Source organism: Mixophyes fleayi, chromosome 1, assembly GCF_038048845.1.
Source record: "Mixophyes fleayi isolate aMixFle1 chromosome 1, aMixFle1.hap1, whole genome shotgun sequence".
NCBI lineage: Eukaryota > Metazoa > Chordata > Amphibia > Anura > Limnodynastidae > Mixophyes > Mixophyes fleayi.
This window is the reverse complement of record NC_134402.1, coordinates 142624472-142644349: the sequence shown is the minus strand read 5'-3', so window position 1 is coordinate 142644349 and position 19878 is coordinate 142624472. Positions and strand designations below refer to the sequence as shown.

The 19878-nt window shown below is 39.6% G+C and overlaps 1 protein-coding gene across 5 annotated transcripts in view; it reads left to right on the top strand.

Moving 5' to 3' along the window:
• The window catches only part of BANK1 (B cell scaffold protein with ankyrin repeats 1), a 348964-nt gene that overhangs the window by 139153 nt on the left and 189933 nt on the right, over nucleotides 1–19878 (top strand). For all 5 annotated transcript variants that reach the window (XM_075201122.1, XM_075201104.1, XM_075201133.1 and 2 more), the window contains one exon: nucleotides 1144–1340. In XM_075201122.1, the coding sequence (XP_075057223.1) occupies nucleotides 1144–1340 (197 nt within the window). The remainder of the gene's footprint in view (nucleotides 1–1143; nucleotides 1341–19878) is intronic.

Below are 19878 nucleotides of genomic sequence, written 5' to 3'. Positions count from 1 at the left end.
AGAAACAAAATGCCTCCAAAATGGCATGTTACCTAAAAAATCAATACATTTACAATACGAAAACTACAGCTATATACCTCTGATGCACTGCACCACTAATAGGAATAAATTAATACAATAAGATATTTCTATGTAATCCTGCCACGGCGCTGCTTGCTAGAATTACAGGTACAGGTATAGGTCTAACTGTATATGTAGTTGAATTCATCCAGGTGTCTGGTACCCCTACTGATTTTAAGGGACTGTATTTGTTACACTCAAATGTATTATTATTATTTTTATTATTATTATCATCATATTACAAACAGTACTTCTTAGTGAGTTCCATGGGGAACCTTTCTCTATATCTTCTTTTATATATAAGGGTAATTTGAGTTCAAGCATCGGGTTTAGATGGATAGCTATGTGAGAAGTCCACAAGGTTGAGCTAACAATTGTTATCAGAGCCGTAACTTAGAATTCCAGCGCCCGGGGCGAGAAAGACAAATGCCGCCCCCCTAGCCCTCAATTTTAACCAAATTAACCTAAAATATTCCTAAATTGTGCCCCCTTTCAGCATTGCACCCTGGGCGGTCGCCCCTGTTGCACACCCCTAGTTACGGCCCTGATTGTTATTACTATATTTTGCGCACAGGGGGTGCTTGATGCCACCTTGCATATGAGCCTGTTTCCCCACAGCACAATTGAGTTTGGAATCTCAATAACTGCTTATGATTAAGAAGTGTAAACCATCTGATTCCTGCAAGTATAGTGCAGTTGTCATTGTGTATGATTTTTGCAGTGAAAGACTGAAATTATACAATGTATGTGTACACAGGGGTGGAACTAAACATTCTTCTCTCTGAAGCAGTAAATAAAATTGAAAAAATATAATTGTTATTTACAAAGAAGATTGAGGAGTGTACCACTTTTCGCCAGCAGTCAATCTTACTTTTTGTATTAAGGTAAATGCCATTATATACTCTCAACTTGTCAAATCAAAGATTATTTAATCTGAATGTAGTCCAGTGTATCAGGTTTTGTATACTTCAACATATGGTATGTAGAAAGAGTGATAGACACGAGGACATCCCATACATGCTTGATATTTGATGTGTGTAAACAGAGATGAAATATTTCCCATATTTTCACTTTCTATTTTAGATACCAGTTCAGAAGAAATACCTACCTTACTGCATTGTGCAGCAAAGCTTGGACTTAAAGAGGTTACGCTTTCACTAATGCACAGCCCAGCAGCAGATTATATTTGTAAAATAACCAATAAATATGGAGAGGATCCAGCTACAATAGCAGAAAAACATGGACACCTTGATATTCAGGATATCATCCACCAATTAGCAGTAAGTCTAGAGTACTTGACTAAACAGTTGTTTTTTATTGCATTGGACTGGAAAACCTAATTAGGAAAATGTTGATTAGCCTGATATTATACTGATTCAAACTGCTTTTTATTTGTTAGCTTTATAAATTGCATTTGAAAACTGCAAAGCCTGATGAAGAGTTAGTCTGCAGTATATCTGAGAATTGATTCATTGTTACACCAGAATGGATCATCGGCTTCCTCTAATTAGCAGAATCTAAGCCACACCAAAATAGATTTTTCATGACCAGGAAATTGTTTAATGTATTTTACCTAGGTGTCTCCTAAATAAAGACTGGTCTTGTCATTAATTGCATACCCCCCTTGTTCAATATTTTCAGTTAATTAATTGGTACATAGCTGGTCAATGCCCTGATCTGCTTTGTCAATACCCAGCCCATCCAGCCACTCATTCACCATGATGCACAAGACATTGCCCTTTTTGCCACAAGGAGTTATCTTGAAAACCCCTCCCCAAAACAAGACAGCTTGGGAGTATGCATCACACGTCTCAAAACTGATTATATTATTATTATTATTATTATTATTATATTTTATTTATACCGCGCCACAATACAAACAATGGACAATACAGGGAAAAACAGTACAGTACAATAAACGAGTAATACCATGACTTCAGAGGCTCCAGGCAAAGCAATTATATTGAAGTAGGAGCAGAAGAGAAGGTAGAGAGACAGGAGGGAGGAGGACCCTGCTCATAAGAGCTTACATCATAAAGGGAGGGAAAACAGACGGCTGGCACAAAGGGAGTCAGAAGAGGGGAGCAAGCACTCCCCTCTTCTGAGGAGGAGCGAGGTGATGGGAGCGAGCATGGAGAGGGTTAAGTGGAAGGTTGGTAGGCTTTGAGGAAGAGATGAGCTTTGAGTGCCTGTTTGAAGGAGCACAAGTTAGGGGACAAACGGATGGAGCGTGGGAGGTCATTTCAGTGCAGGGGGGCAGCTCGGGAGAAGTCTTGAAATGTGGAGTGGGATGAGGTGATCAGAGTGGAGGAGAGGCGTTGGTTATTGGCCAATCACAGGGACCAGGTGGGAATGTGGATGAAGAGGAGATTGGAGATATAAGGGGCAGTAGAGGGGTGAGGGTAAGAAGTTTAGAAAGGATTCTGTAGGGGAAGGGGAGCCAGTGTAGGGCAAGGCAGAGAGGAGAGTCAGAAGAGGAGTGATGAAAAAGGATGATAAGCCTCGCAGCCGCATTGAGTATAGAATAAAGGGGAGTGAGGTGAGAGCAGGGGAGGCCAGTGAGGAGAAGGTTACAGTTGTCAAGCAGGGAAATAATATTTAAACAGTTAAGCAAGATATCTGATCTATATGGATTGAAGCTTAAATTCACAAACACAGCACACTGCTTCTAAAATAATCAATGCACAAGAGGATCTGGGAAGATCATCTATCTTATTTGTATCTACCCCACACAGAAACCTGCAAGTAACTAGGCACCTCGGTAGTTTTTAGCTTATTTGTGCCATATATGATTGTGATACTCTTGTGATATACAGCATTGCTGGACACCACATCTTATTAAATATTCCCTGTGTTATCAATCACCTAATTGGAAAAGTAGCACAATTGGCTCATACTGCAATGACTCCAACCAAATGGTTTGTAGGAAGATTGTGTCTATTTTTAACATCTCTCGTTTTGTGATTTCTGTATTGCAAATTGTTTTGCTGCTGCAAAAGTGCAATACAAATAAACATATTTTTGGAAGCAGATACCTTAGTAATTGGTGAAATGGGGTCACTTCCAGCAAAGAAATAGTCAAAATTGTGTATCAGGTGTGAGATTTTTAATATATTGAAGCAGATTAAAAAAAACATATTTATTGTAAATGCTATCATTTGTGGAGCCAACTTGTGCTAATATGCCACCAATAATGAAAAAAAAATCACCATAAATCAATTCATAAGGAATATGTCTGACCACTGTTGTAACTATACATGGAAGCATTTATTTATTTTGAAATTAACTTAAACTCAGTTTTAACTTTTTAAATTAACTGGTCCTTTTATGTACAAAGTGGAAAGGTGCAGCTGAACCATTGCTCAAGTCTTCCAAAGTGTATTGTGAACATTTCTGAATCACTGTGCAAGCAGGGGCTGGCCGGACTGGGGGAGAGAGGGGCTTCTGCCCCCCGAGCAGGTCCCACAGTGGGCTACCTTGGGCTGGGTCTCCTGCCTTTTTCCCTTTAAAACAGACTGCTGAGTCTTGCCCTGGTCTAAAATTTGCTAGCCCTCCCTTGTGTGTAAGCATACATTTAGTAAAGTAGGGGAAGGACCAGACATGTTACATTTTTGACATATGGCAAGCCTTCATTATTCACATGGAGGTCCAGAAAACACATATTGTTTATTGTCTAGTGTATACACACAGATAAACAGAGAGTAAAAGAGATTATAAATGTTACTGCAGTATTAGTAGAATGGAGAGAGCACAGAAAGAGTAGAAGAAGTACAGGTTTAGTGCAAGTTAAGGCTGCAATCCACAGACAAAAAAGAGAACTACAATGTAGGCTTCACGTTTTACAGCTGCAGCTTAATATGGAGTTATGGTCATTTCATAGGACAGTGACTGAACACACCTGTTGAATTGTATTCTTGACAAATATAAGAAAGACAGTAAAGAATTGCAATAGAGAAGTTTGTTATTGAAGATCCTTATGCTTTGTGGATTCTTAGTGCAAACTCTGAAATAAACAGGTTTACTGACGGAGGCGGCATCCACTTTTACAGACTATATCAACCCATAACAGTCATGGAGAATTCTGGTAGTGCCCTCGACGCCTTTGCATCTTGATGTGTACAGTATTTTTAAACACCAATTGATTAGTTAACTGCAGAAAAGAATCATCAAGTTGTCTAAGATTTTCTATTTACTTTTCTTTAAATAATGAATGAGATGAGCAGGTTTCCAAAATATAATATTTCTATAGTTTATTATTAAAATGATATTATAGATAGATACAGCCATACTGGACGAAGCAGACATATGCCCAGGGTCTCAAATGCCAATTGACACTCTATATTTGATAAACTCATTCTTTTATAGAATATGTTACTCCTTATTTTAAAACACACCTTCCCAGCTGACATCACTGCTGGCACTCTATCATTTAAGTGACATGTTCTTTTTTGAAAGGGTCATCTTGACCTTATGTGGAGTCAATATTTCTTTGGCCTTAGATATTGTGAAATACTGTAAATTTACTAAAAACCTGTGTCTCATAAGTACATTTATGTAATGTGTTGTTGAACAAATATCTGGGGTAAAGTTCAACGTATTTTTCCGTTCTCTTAAAAGCACAACCACATAAATTCAAGTTCATTGGTTCATTCTATTGAACTAATTGGTAATATAGGGTTTTTGTTAATAATTACTTCGACAGTCCATCTAATGTGCCCTGTTTATGTGTGTTTAATTTTTGGATGGGTGTTTTTTTTCCATCTTTTTTAGGGGGGTAGGGTTAGTTTTCATTTTATTGGTAATATTTTCTGAGTCTTATCAATGGCAATACAGTCATTGCCAAAAGGTTTGAGAATTACACAAATATTACTTTTCACAAAGTCTTCTGCCTCAATTTTTATGATGGCAGTTTGTATATACTTCAGAATGCCATGAAGAGTGATCAGATGAATTGCAATTAATTTCAAAGTCCCTCTTTGCCATGACAATGAACTTTATCCCAAAAACAACATTTCCACTGCATTTCAGCGCTGCCACAAAAGGACCAGCTGACATCAGGCCAGTGATTCTCTCGTTAACACAGGTGAGAGTGTTGACGAGGACAAGGCTGGAGATCACTCTGTCATTCTGATTGAGTTAGAATAACAGACTGGAAGCTTTAAAAGGAGGGTGGTGCTTGAAATCATTGTTATTCCTCTGTTAACCATGGTCTACTGCAAGGAAACACGTGCAGTCATTGCTGCTAGTAAGATTGCACCTAAGTCTACCATTTATCGAATCATCAAGAACTTCAAGGCGAGAGGTTCAATAGTTGTGAAGAAGGCTTCAGGACATCCAAGAACATCCAGAAAGCACCTGGACCACATCCTAAAGTTGATTCAGCTGCGGGTTCGGGGCACCACCAGTGCAGAGTTGGAACAGCAAAAGATACTGATGAAATTGCATAAATAGTCTTCTTTAGGCTTTATGGAATCTGTCTACAGTGCTTGGAATGATTTGCCAGGACGTGTTATAGCTAAGAAATGGACCACATGCTTTAGAAACTGGTATTTGTGCAATGCCAAATTCCACAGGTATGGCAGCAGGCAGGTGTGAGTGCATCTGCATGCACAGCGGGGTGAAGACTTTTGGAGGATGGCCTGGTGTCAAGAAGGCCAGCAAAGAAGCCACTTCTCTCCACGAAAAACAGGGACAGACTGATATTCTGCAAAAGGTACAGGGATTGGACTGCTGAGGACTGGGGTAAAGTCATTTTCTCTGATGAATCCCCTTTCAGATTGTTTGGGGTATCTGGAAAAACGCTTATCCAGAGAAGGAAAGGTGAGCGCTACCATCAGTCCAGGGTCATGCCAAGAGTAAAGCATCCTGAGATCATTCATGTGTGGGGTTGCTTCTCAGCTGGTCCTAGTGGCTGGAGGAAATTGCAAATTTCCCCCAGCCTGTTGGAGCAATATATACCATTGCTACAATCGCTATTTTCCCAATTACTATTTTCACATTACCCAATGGTGTATATACATATTATATCAGAAGGGTCCCCATCAGAACAGAAATCCCATGTAATGTCCTTAATATACAACCCAGAACCCTTTCAAAGGGTCTAGTGTACAAAATGTCCATTGCCCAGTACTAGATGTAACCTGGAGACGAATATACATGACAGACCCCATTATCTGGTTGCTAGTGGAAATTACAAAGCCCATTGTATGATGGTCAGCATATATACAGAGTGCATATTGCCTGGTAGCTCAATGTACAACAGAGAACATTCTCTCTGTTATACACCAGACACTAAGGAAAACAGAGTATACCTTAATCAAGGACATACAAGTAGATAAATCAAAATGTAGACGTGAAAATAAGGGGTAAGGTAGACCCTGCTCAAGCCACTGGGATAGGTGCAGAGCTGAGAGAAGAGCAGTGAGTGTGTCTCAAAGTGATTGGGACAACAGTGAGGGTGTACCAAAGTGATTAGCATAGCTGGGAGTAGCGTAGGCTCTGATAAAGAAGTGGGTTTTCAGAGCAACTTTAAAAGAATAAGTAGTTTTTTCCTATGCTTATTGTGTATTCCTAATTTAAAACTGAAAGCATGTGAGTAAAACCAGTTTTAAGGCTATATTCTTACAGTATTTTTCAGTGCTAATTGGTGGAGGTAGAAGCATCTAAAATGATGTTTGCATACTTCCCTCTGCTGCACACTTTAACATGGCCAGTATTTCTGTCGTGTGAACCTAGCCCTAAATTTTATGAGGGATGCTGTATATATCCGGCAATGGAAATGTCACCAGTTATTGTGTCGAAAAAGTCGGGAGGCTAAATGCCAACACTTCCATTCTGGTGACAGCTTCAAAATGTCGACAGTGTGATTGTCGACATTCACTATGTGGACAGTCATCATGCCAACATTAAAATAGGTTTGGATTTTTTTTTGGAGGGAGGGGGTATATTTATACATTATTAGTTTTGTTTTGGGTTTTTTTAATAGCTGTTTTTTGCTGGTGGACCGCCGGACCCATCAGCATTGCTCTTTTTAATGTCGGCAATCACACTGCTGACATTTTGAAGCTGTCACCAGAATGGAAGTGTCGGCATTTCGCCTGCCAACATTTTCATGTCAACAGGATAACTGCCAACATTTCCATTGTCTAAGTTTCGTACTCAACTCGTTTGTCAGGGCCCTGAACAAGTTAATTCTAATAATAAGACTAAAGTTCTATAATTTACATCGTTTTGTGCAATGTACACCATGGTGCTAAGCCATCAGCTAGCTATTTCTGTGAAATACTTGTTTTTATTGCACAAAATTTGGAAAATAAAGAGGAACTAAAGTTAAATACATTTTTAGATTAGAATTGTTTTTCATGAGATAGTTAATGGTTTGATTAATTCATTTCAGGCATTTTTTAACTGTATTTGTGTATTGCTGATGATGGTCTGCAGTGATAGACTGCTGAACAATTTGTGTGTATTGATTTTTTTATTGTGTATAGACAGTTATGTATTCAATTCATGTTTTTAATTATGCAAAGGTCATTAACTTCATAGCCACACAGTCTTTAACAAGTGAATGAGCATGCAGACATGAAATAATTTTATTAACCTCTGTGTTAAAGGAGACTTCTAATGTTAACTTGTGTGTGGCTGGATTCTTAAGCACTTACATATGGATATGTACTTACAATTGTTAAAGGAAGGTTTTATTAAAGATTTTACTTATTTTAAAGAAAATATATATTTTTATAAAATCGGGGCTGTCTCGTTGGAATCAGGACATCTGGCAGCTCTCACCTACCTGTTCTTGCAACTTTGACTACCTGATGCTGCTGTTGGTGTCTTTATTTCTGCAGCTGGTTCTTTACGGAATCCAGTAATGTTGTGGCCCGGTTGGATAGGTTTATTGCTTGCTATAGTACAGGCTTGGCCAACCTATTGCTTTCCAGGTGTTGCAAAACTACAAGCCCCTGCATGCCCTGGCTATGTACTGGGAAAGCCTGCTAGTTTCCTGGAGAGTCACAGGTTGGCCAGGCCTGCTATAGTATATATATATAATGCTCATGTGCCAGAAATAAAAGATAAAACAGTAAAACGTATTCCACATATTCCATTCTCAATGGATATAACAATTAACATTGATATATCTTTTCATTATATATCATAAGGTAAAATATGTTTTTACAAACGTAAACAAAGTATAGACTCTTAGGTATAATTTGATTAGATAGCAGTTCTTTCAAAAGTTTAAGGGCAGGAACTCATTGTGGGGAGGGGTGAGCATTTATGAAAATTGTTTTACTGTAAGGAATGGTGAAGAACCAAATAGCAACCAATGAGATTATTACAGTCATGTTTTAAGTAGTTTAGAAAAGGAAAGGAAACACCTGGTTTCAGCTTAAGTCAAAAATATTATATTAAAAATATGCCAATCTATATTTTGTGCAGCTAGACCTGCCTTACATTCACATATAATTGACAATATATTTGGTATGGAGGTGTCTTTCTGTCCTCAGTTATTGCAGATCACAGCCATTGACTAAAGGGTCATTGGGGTTAGGTGGAAGAAGCAAGTTACCAGGTGGTAAGGACAACTGAGTCTTTGCCACCTATAGGATTCTGTTGCCTAAATCAAGGTTCTCAGCTCACCAAATGGGATGAACAGCCTTAAACCATTTCAACAAAACAGATAGTATCGACAGCTGTATTCTGCAATTAAAGCTACAGGAAGGTCAATCCATGAATACAGTAGTGGATGTGGATGCAGCCATATTTTTAAATCCCTTTGTGTCCGGAGTATTAGAAACTGTTGTTAGTATCTCTAAAATATGAATGGTATCGTGTGCTTTCACTTAAAATCTATGAGATGTTGGTCTTAAGTTTCTCCATAAGGTGAAATTCAGACTGACAAGGCACAGACGTGCAGGCAGACAGGATCTGATCTACCTACTGATTGATTAAAAGTAGAAACTTGGGTTTTTTGACTGTGGTCAGATCAGAAGAAGTATTTAATAGTGTGGCTAATATGGAATTGATGACAACAATTTGGTATTAAATTGTTTGTGATATACATAAGTCATTTACAGATGCCAGGAGAAGAGAATGAGATTTCTTAGCCAAAATGAACAGGCTTCTGAACTAGATAAACTGTTCCAAAAAAAGGGGCCAAAGTGCCCAAGTCTAACAACACCCCTGGAAACTAGGGAGAGTTCACAACTGTTATACTAATGGTGCCCACAAACTTTAAAATTATTCACGCCATTGTCAAACAGCTGGACCAGTGAACAATTTGACAGTGGCCATGCTACAAATACTTAGTAACAGTATTTAATGTACAGTAGACATTAAGGACAGCCTAATAAATGTTTTTCAAAGGGAAAAAAACCCATAAATAAAACATTTTTTAAAAAATCTCCATGTACAATCATAAATGACTATATTATTGACAGGCAACATTAATTGATTAATATTTATTTTTCTGTGCTTTCTTTTGAGATTTTATATTCAACATAGGTATTGTACGTATCCTGCCGTGTCTGATCTAGTCAAACAGAGTAAAGCTGCGCCTGTAGTCAACACCATACATATATTTAGATCCGTTCCTTGTTGACTCCGGGAGTATGCAGAGCCGATTTACGTGCAATTTAAAACAAACGCACAATGTGCTCAGTTTGAATGCTTTAATGACTCAGGCCCTGAGAGTGCAACTGTCAGGTCAAGGGATGACCTCACAAAGGTAATGGATCATTAGCTAGCCTGACTTCTTTTTCAATCCGGCCCCATATTGACTAATCAGAACATTCGTTTGTAGGGCCACACTGTGCGACTCAAGTTTCTCTAAGTCATTACTTTTACGTTTGCATCATGTTAGTGCACTTTGTATTAAATGTTTTTATATTCATTAATTTTTTTTATAATTATTGCCCAATATAATCCCTGGGATTGGGCACTCTGAAAAATACAGAAAAAACAGGAAATGCATTTATTTTTCATGTTTTTACTTAATACTCATCCCAGATATCAGTCTACACTAATCTGCTGTTTGCTTATCTCCATATAATCAATAAAATCTATTTATTTTCAATTCTCTCTGAGGATTTAATTGATATATTATCACAGACAAAACAAATCTAGAAATGTTCTCTTCAGCAGATTGACCTAATTTATTGGTGGTGTTTTTAACTGGATGTCATTAGGGTTACTAATAGCACAAGTAATCTCCATAAGCTTTCAAATAAATGAGAGTCTGCAAGATACTGATAATTTGCAAGTAAAGATGCATTTATACATTAAATTTCATTCAGGACACAAACTCAATGGACACTCTCATAAATTTGTAAAAATGCACTGGGCCTAGTGGAAATCAATACACGGACTCATTTTTCTGCAAAGCGATGACATTAGATATAAATTGGAACATAAAACAAACAGATAATAAATTTTTCTCATGGGGTGGTTTCTCTGTTTTCTAGAAAGGAACGGACATGGCTATACTGGAAACACATAAGAAACTAAACTAATTAAATTCAATGAAAAATAAAGAGACAATTTCATCAGAATCACTGTACATACATCCTTGTCATTTTTTATTATCCAGTATATATAGTATAGCTCACATATTTTGCTGCACTGCACTATATAGTAGAAGCCCACTAGGCAGTTATCCATAAATGCCTCTTAGGATGGCAGTAATTTATATGGGAACAACATTTAGCCCTTTCTAATGGGAGAAATTGGCAAGCTTTGGGCATAATGGGGTGTTGCATGCTGATGTGCCTGATGCTACACCCAAGTAAAAAAAAAAAAACAAGGTTTGTGTTGTGGCACAAGACAGTTCAGTTAACTTGAAGCTACAGTCACATATGGCCATGTGATTTAAAATGGCTGCAGAGGGATGTAAGCATGCAAACCAATCATTTCAGAGACAAACCATGGTGCCCTTAGGAAATGCATGGAGCTACACCGAGAGCGTAAGTGAGGGACACCCTGCCCTCACCCCTTGATAGGGTGGGGGCATGGGTGAAGACTATAAATTTGCTGCGGTGTTCCCAATTGAGCCCCGGTAGACACGGATCTTTTACTGCCCTGCAAAACAACATGATGTGGCAATGAACAGAGGCAGGCCTTTTATTTAAACCTTTTGTGCTATTTAGGTAGATTTTATACAGTAAAGAACATTTATATGAACACATGAACCAATATTAATAACAAATTCAAATGTTCAAATATAAAGTGAAATAAAGACAGTGCTGATGAATTCTTGTTGTCATGTCTTCAGTAAAACATACACCTGGCTTCAACGAGCAATATGTTAGGAGAAAGTGATAGTAGACAAGACTTCGATGTGGCATATTTACTCTACCAGCATGCACATTTGGATGATGGAATGATGTCTCATAAGGTGGTCCACAAAGTGTCTGCACATATGCACTTCAAGTAGAGGATGAGGAGGGGGAAGGGTCTGCGACTGGCGAACAAGTACAGTAGATGTCTCTGACAAAAAAAAAAGTGTTCTGCACTCTGAATTTTATTCCTATTCATAAAATACTCAGTGTCACAATAACGGAGCACTCGCAGGCTAGTTACCCTCAGCACCATATACCATACTTTCATCATAAAAATATGATTTGCTTTATTAATATACCAACAGCAATTATAGCACTTCCATGAAATGGTTAACAAAGTAATTCTACAACAGATTAGATATACAGTGTGGAAACACTCTTTTAAAACGGAAATGAGTAAGGAAATATTAATCCAGTGTCTACACATATGATCTGAGTGTGGTGGAAAACTTTTTAGGGTATGTGGCCAGTATGGTGGCTGTGAAGGAGCTCCTAAATCGCCACTGCTGAGCAAATGATGATGCAATCGCAGAGGCCGGAGCTGGAACTACTCATAATACCCTCTAGCAGTCAACTACTGTCTGCACATACCGAGCGAATGCGCAGATTAAGATTTGAATTGGCTGGTAGCCAGAGAATATCAAACAAACAGAATAACATGAGGCAATCGACAGGAAGCTAAATCAAAGACGTGGCATTTGGCAAGAAGAATTTTAAACAAAGAAACATGCGTAGGAAGTACAGCTAAGCACAGACTAGTAACTCATCATTCCAGTGTGCTGTTGTGAGGGGGTGTGGTGAAGGTCACCACCCCCACCTGAAGCAGTGTATTATGGGTTAAGCTTTATAAACTTTAATCCAACCTGAAATAGTTAATTTTGTCCATACACATGCATACACCTGGAAGCTCAGGACATTCACTGGACAACACATTGCAATGTAAGGTATTCCCTGCACTAGCTTCCCTATATTCCTTCAATTTCTGTCTCTATAACCTTATCATCTATTTACCTTATATGTATTCTGACTTCATTTTATAATATACTTTGCTTGCATGTTTATGTAATGTTTCCGTCTATCTATTAACTTTTTTAATCTTATCATTTATTTAACTCTATTTACTTTATGTTACATTTTATATACATATATATGTCCCTGCAATCTAATGTTACCTTCTTTTACACATCCTTTGCAAAGGCTGGCTTCTCAAAGGCATGCTTTTTTTCTAAACACATGTTTATATATGCTGGCCTCCTCTTCATTGATACTTTCTATCTCAGGCATGCTATTACTCTATTTACTTCTCTTATTTATCTCTCATTTATCTTCTTATTTAGTCATACTTTCATATCTCTCTCTCTCTGTCTCTCTCTCTCTCTCTCTCTCTCATTTAATCTCTATCCTTACTTAAAAACACATGCACACAGGCAAGATACATGCTCATTTATCTCCCTCTTAAACAAATCCTTTTTGCACACATGCATAAATGCTTCCTATTTAACCACACATACGTGCTTGTTTTCTCTCTCTCTCCCTACGCATACACAACAAGCAAAGACTGATAATACACTCATATACCATATTTCTGTCTTTCAGCATACACACGCTCATACGTACGTACATATATACACACACACACACAAAGGAAACCCTAAATTTAAATACACAAATGATGATTATTGACATATAAAGTTGACACAACAACAGAATAGGATAACAAATTAATTTTGGATTATAAACTCACTTCTGAAGTAACTTGGTAAACTCTATGTTAACATTATGTCTGCTGAAACTATAATGTATTATCTGTATTGGATACAAGCATTCTATGTACTGTATACTTGATCTCAAATTTGTCTTTGTAAAGTAAAAGATTTACCTTGTGTCTGTTTGTATGTTTAGATAACTGAGGGAAAGAACGAATGGATGGTTTGTTTATATAGATAATGCAGCATAGTAAAGTGAATGAGAGATTGGTATTTATTTAGCGATTAACACATAATGGTGGGCTATCTGACATGGCGGTCAATAGATATTTAATACTTAGGCGATATAAAGCCTGGTCAAATAAAGGGATTGCGTAAGTTGCTCTTACGGAGCAAGAGGGATTCCTAGTTTACGGTTGGCGTGCTACAAGGCAAATGTTTAAAATTATTGTGTAAAACAATGCCTCCTAAGTACATCCGAGATGTCACTGGTGCATGTCTAAAATAGCGAAATAGAATCTGCTTTATTGTCAATCTGCTTATGGTGGACTCATAGTCCTTCTAGGTACAGGCTTCTAAGTTTGAGTTTGGGAGTCAAATATAAATATTCTCCGCAAAACACTGTATAATATATAGGAACTATATAATTGTTTATTAATAACACATTGATAGCCCCCATAATACATTAATACCCCCCATCCCACACTTAAGTAATACCTCACCACCACACATACATGCTCTGCAGACATTGAATGATGTGGGAGACAGACTCCTCTTTCTCGGCACAGTGAAGCATGTGTCCTGTACCACTTGAAGGACAGGGGGGGACACACAGAAAGAAGGAAGAGGGAGGAGCAGAAGGGAATAAAAGGAGAAAGTGAGAAACAAAAGCATGTGAGGTGAAGGAATGGAAAGGAAAGGGTATGTTTAGACAGCTGGACCATCAGAGAGTAGGAGCAGATAAGCCCCATGCCCTGGTTGGCTGTGCACCCTGTCTATCAGTTTACATGTTGAGCTCTAAGCATGTTGCACCACCCAATCGCCACTTGGTCAGACTGTGCCTTGGCCTGGTTCTGATTCTATTATACAAAGCCTTTATTACCCAGTCTAATATGCAGAACCTTATCTCGTGCCCAGACTAATATGCAGAGCCATGTGTTTTGCCAAGTCTAATATGTAGAGCTATACCTATCAAGCAGTGTGCCTTGGCTGTTCTGTTTTAGAGCCCTGGAAGCTCTGCATGTTTTCTGACAATGTGAAGGTTCACACATGTATATACAATGCAAAGCAGTGCTCATAATAGTGGATGTCTCAGCAACCTCCACATAGTTAGCTGACATGTCCAGGTTCTACGACAGCACTTCTGGGACACGCTCTTCTACTTCTCTGCCTGGCAGTGATAACTACTGAAACGGGCAAATGCCAAAGCAGCAATGAACTGGCTACACTGCATCTGCCAATCACCAATGGAAATATTGATCTCTATGCTGCCTGTCTGAAAAACACATGGGGGCTAATTTATAATTGAATACATTTGCATTTCAAACATATGCAGAAAAAATGCTGCGGATTGCGGCATTTTGTAACAGGGGTCGGGTCCAAAATGACGCGATTTGTCAAGCCCCACCCACACATGCCTACCTCTTCACCCCCCAGCTCCAGGAAGCCAACTTGAAAAGGTTGGCATGTATGAGTTAACAATACACAAAACTATATATGATAACTTTTTATTTTATTTGAGTATTTGATGGCGTATGACTTGCTATGTGATGATACTCGTCTTTCTTATGTTAGGCAACTGAAAATTCGTAATATTTATATTGATGCAGGTACCAGAGGCTGAGTAAGCAAAATTTCGGCACCACAGTTGAGAAAATCTCTTTTTGAGAAAGTGCTTGCATGCTGTAACCATAACTCACAGAAATTGCTATTAACTGGCAGCCAGAACTTCACATTATGGCAAATTGTGAAGTTTAATTTCCTTAAATGCATCAATGAATTAACTAATGTACACACAGTACATATTATTGCCTGGTAAAATGCTGAATAGCAGTATAAAATTCTAAGTAGAATCATTTAGTGACTCTTTTATTTAGAGATGTTCAAGTAAATTGACAGGTGAATAATTGATTTATATTCTCATGCAATTTTATGTTAAAAGACAGTTTTAAAAACCATAAAAAGTTATAGCATTTTTCAGTTTGCATTTTCAACAGTCCTTTTTACTGTAGTTTAAAATATACAGCTACCTTGTTTCTATTACCTATCATCAGGTCTTCCACAGATCACCTTTCACTATAATCAGTGCCAGTTCTAGACCAAGTAGAGTCCAAGGCGAAAAGGGCCTTCGGAGCCCCATCACCTCCCCCCCCAAAAATATGCAAATATGTCAGGACAGTGCTTTCAGCATTCCAGTTATGATGTGTATCATAGACCTCAAACCATACAATAACAATCAGAATATGCTATTGCAGTTATAAGAACAGCAGTAGATCAATATTTGCAGGAGTGACAAAGGTTTAACGAGACATATTTCCCAATTTTCCATCCAACTGACAAAGCTGTCGGGATGGTAGAAAATAAAAACACACAAAGCATTTTACAGTTGACCACATCGTTTTTTTGTGTTAAAGAGTTTGTACCAGCATGTAACATGGCAACACAAATTGGACTTTGCATAAAATAAAAAAAAATGTAAAATAAGAAATGTTGACTTTTATTATTATTATTATTATTTATTTATAAGGCGCCACAAGGTTTCCGCAGCGCCGAACACAGTACAAACAATGGACAGTACAGGGAATAACAGTACAGAACAATAAACGAATAATACCGAGACTTCAGATGCTCCAGGAAAATCAAGAATATTGAGGTTGGAGCAGAAGAGAAGGTAGAGAGACAGGAGGGAGAAGGGCCCTGCTCATTTGAGCTTACATCCTAAAGGGAGGGCAACAGACAGTAGGCACAGAGGGAGTCAGAGGAGGGGAGCAAGCGCACCCTTTTCAAAGGAGGATCTAGGAGATGAGAGCGAGCATGGAAAGAGGGTTAAGTGGAGGGCTGGTAAGCCTTGAGGAAGAGATGAGTTTTGAGTGCCCGTTTGAAGGAGCACAAGTTAGGGGATAGACGGATGGAGCGAGGGAGGTCATTCCAGTGCAAGGGGGCAGCTCGGGAGAAGTCTTGAATTCTGGAGTGGGATGAGGTTATTAGAGTGGAGGAGAGGCGACGGTCATTGGCCGAGCGCAGGGAACGGGCGGGTGTGTGGATGGAGAGGAGATTGGAGATGTAAGGTGCAGTAGACTGGGAGAGGGCCTTGTAGGTGAGGGTAAGAAGTTTGAAAAGAATTCGATAGGGGAAGGGGAGCCAGTGAAGGGCAAGGCAGAGAGGGGAGGCAGAAGAGGAGCGGCGAGAAAGGAAGATAAGCCTCGCCGCCGCATTAAGTATAGAACGAAGGGGGGCAAGGCGAGAGCGGGGGAGGCCGGTGAGGAGAAGATTGCAATAGTCCAGCCGGGAAATGATGAGCGCGTGGATAATAGTTTTGGTTGCTTCATTAGATAGGAAGGGCCGGATGCGGGCAATGTTACGAAGTTGAAAGCGACAGGATTGCGCAAGAGATTGAATGTGGGGGGTAAAAGAGAGGGAGGAGTCGAGGGTAACGCCCAGGCAGCGTAGTTGGGGGACGGAGGAAATGGTGGAGTTGTTAATAGTGATGGAGAGATCCAGATGGGATAAGGACTTGGACGGAGGGAAAACAATAAGTTCAGTTTTTTCAATGTTAATTTTGAGAAAGCGAGAGGACATCCAAGAGGAGATGGCAGAGAGGCAGTCAGATACACGGGAGAGGAGAGGAGAGGAAAGATCAGGAGAAGAGATGTAAAGTTGAATATCATCGGCGTATAGGTGATACTGAAGGCCGAATGAGGTGATGAGAGCACCAAGAGAGGAAGTATAGAGTGAGAAGAGTAGAGGGCCAAGAACAGAGCCCTGAGGGACTCCAACAGGGAGGGCAGAGGGGGGGGAGGATGAACCGGACATAGTTACAGAGAAAGAGCGGTTGGCGAGATAGGAGGTGAACCATGTAAGGACAGAGCCAGAGAGACCGAGAGAGTGAAGTGTCTGCAAGAGGAGGGGGTGGTCCACGGTGTCAAAGGCTGCGGATAGGTCCAGGAGGATGAGCAGGGAGAAGTGACCCCTGGATTTAGCAGAGAGGAGATCATTTGTTACATTGGTCAGGGCAGTTTCAGTAGAGTGGAGGGGGCGGAAGCCAGATTGAAGAGGGTCAAGGAGGGAATTGTCAGAGAGGTGACAGGTGAGCCGATTGCAAACAATACGCTCGAGAAGTTTAGAGGCATAGGGGAGAAGAGAAATGGGGCGGTAGTTGGCGAGTGTGGTGGGATCGAGATTAGGTTTTTTTAGAATGGGAGAGATGAGGGCATGTTTGAAGGAAGAGGGGACAGTACCAGTGGAGAGAGACAGGTTGAAGAGGTGAGCTAAGTAAGCGCAGATGGTGGGGGAGAAGGAGCGAAGAAGGTGAGAGGGGATGGGATCCAGGTGACAGGTAGAAGGGGGAGAAGAAAGAATGAGGGAGTGGACTTCATCGCCCGTAGTAGGGCGGAAGGAGTCCCAGGGTGGGATAAGGGGAGAGGGAGGAGCAAAGAGAGGGGCCGGAGAGGAAGGGGATGAGGATATATCGAGTCGGATAGACTCAATTTTGGAGGAGAAAAATGAGGCAAAATCTGTAGCAGAGAGGGAGAGTGGGATAGGAGGAGGGGGAGGGGTGAGGAGAGAGGTGAATGTGGCTTGAGAGCTAAACCTCTTTTTACCCTAATCTGAGCAAACAGGCCTATATATGCTATGAACAGTATTTTGTAATTTTTGCACCGCTAAAACATGAACTACATTTTTTAAAAAAAATATTTATTATTTGTGTTTTCATAGCAACATAATTGTGAAAAGGCCAGTCTAAACTAGCAGTATCAAAATTTAACAATGACGATTTAATTTTGTTAAAAGCAATAGAGATCCAGTTCAAAGACATAAGAGACTATTCACCATGAACATTGTATCATTGCTTTGCATTGCATCGTGGATAATTCAAAGTGACCCCTCCAGTGTCACTATTTTAAAAAATAAATAAATAAATAAATGTCTGTTTTCTTGATTTTCAAATATACCGTAGTACAAAGCATACAGACATCAAAATTGTGTCAATCAAGATGAAAATTGTGTCGATCAAGATTCAAACATGTACAGATGTAAAGTGGACAAAGAGCAACCTTGATATGCGCCTTGTTGTATAGTGAAGGGGTTAGAGACATGTCCGTTAGAAACTATGTCAGTTTGGGGCTTAGTATATAAAGTTTGCAGTGTAAAGATAAACTCCTCTGGGAAACAAAATCTTCTGAGAGGTTTGAAAAGATGATCCCAAGGAGTTCAAGTGAGACATGGTTGTTAATATTTTTGGATATATGTGATTGAATTTCTCCCCCAGGCAAAGCCTGTATGGTCTTTATGAATTATCATAGGAAGGATAGGCTTCAGCCTTTCTGCCAGAATTTTGGTTAGAATTTTATAATTTACAGTACATTCAACAAAGATATCAGTGAAGTGTCACTATTTTAACAGCTAAGTTTATTTTAAAAAGGCTTTATTTTATTTATTTTTAAAATACTCCTTCAATGCCCCTACAAATGTATTATTTTTAAGATACACTTTCGGCATACCTCCTATCTATCCCTATTTAGAAGGGACAGTCCCGATTTTAAGGCTGTGGCCACCCGTCCCAAATAAAACAGCTTTGTTCCGCAGGTCAGAAAGTTGCGAGGTATGTCATCAGGCACTAGTGCACAGCAATGATTGGGTGTTTGAAGGACTTTGCTAACTTCTTTGCTATATTCAGTGCAGGTGCCAGCTCCACTTTATTTTAAAGTAAATCAAGGCTCAGTGACCGTGGTGGTACCCCCTGCATCAGAACGTGCCTTAAGACATCACTGTCTACAGGGGAGGGCTGGCAAACTTCAGCCCAGAGGGCAAGACTCGACTTAGCACACTATTTTAAAGGGAAAAAATGCAGGTAGCCCAGTGACTTAGCCCAAAGCAGCCCATTTTGAGACTGGTCCGGGGGGCATATGCCCCCCTGCTCTCCAGTCCAGCCTGCCCTTGACTGTCTATAAAACTGCTGCTATCAGAGAGGAGTAAGACTAACCAGGCACAGGGAGAGAGTAAAATAACCAACCTGGACTTAGGAACTGTCTGAGGGTCCAGACAGTAGAAAAAAAGAACATTCTAGCTTAGCTCAAGAACTGGAGAAAGTAGGATAAGGAAGGTCACAAGTCGACATCAGGATTGGAGAAAGCAGAATGGTCAAGGTCTCTAGCTGAGATCAAGAGTTGGGTCCACAAAAGTTCAGGAATATGATAACAACAGGTAATGTAGTTAACACAGGAAATGCTGAAAACTAAAATATTGCTCAGGCAAGGATTGACGAGAACAAGTGCCTTAAGTAAGAGAAATGCAGGTGCCTGCAGTGAGGCAAGGAGTGATGTCATAATCCTTTGCCAAATACAAAAAAATCTCAGTGCAACAGTGAGGTGCAGTGAGAAACACATGTCGTCACTGCTTACTGGAGCCATGAATACCCAAAATATGATTCCTGGACTTCGTGACAGTATCGTGACCAAGCTCATGCATGCTGCGGACCCAAATGAGGGTAAATTAGATATTGTTACCAGAGCCGTAACGAGGCAGGTGCCGTCGCCCAGGGCGCAGTCCAGCGGGGG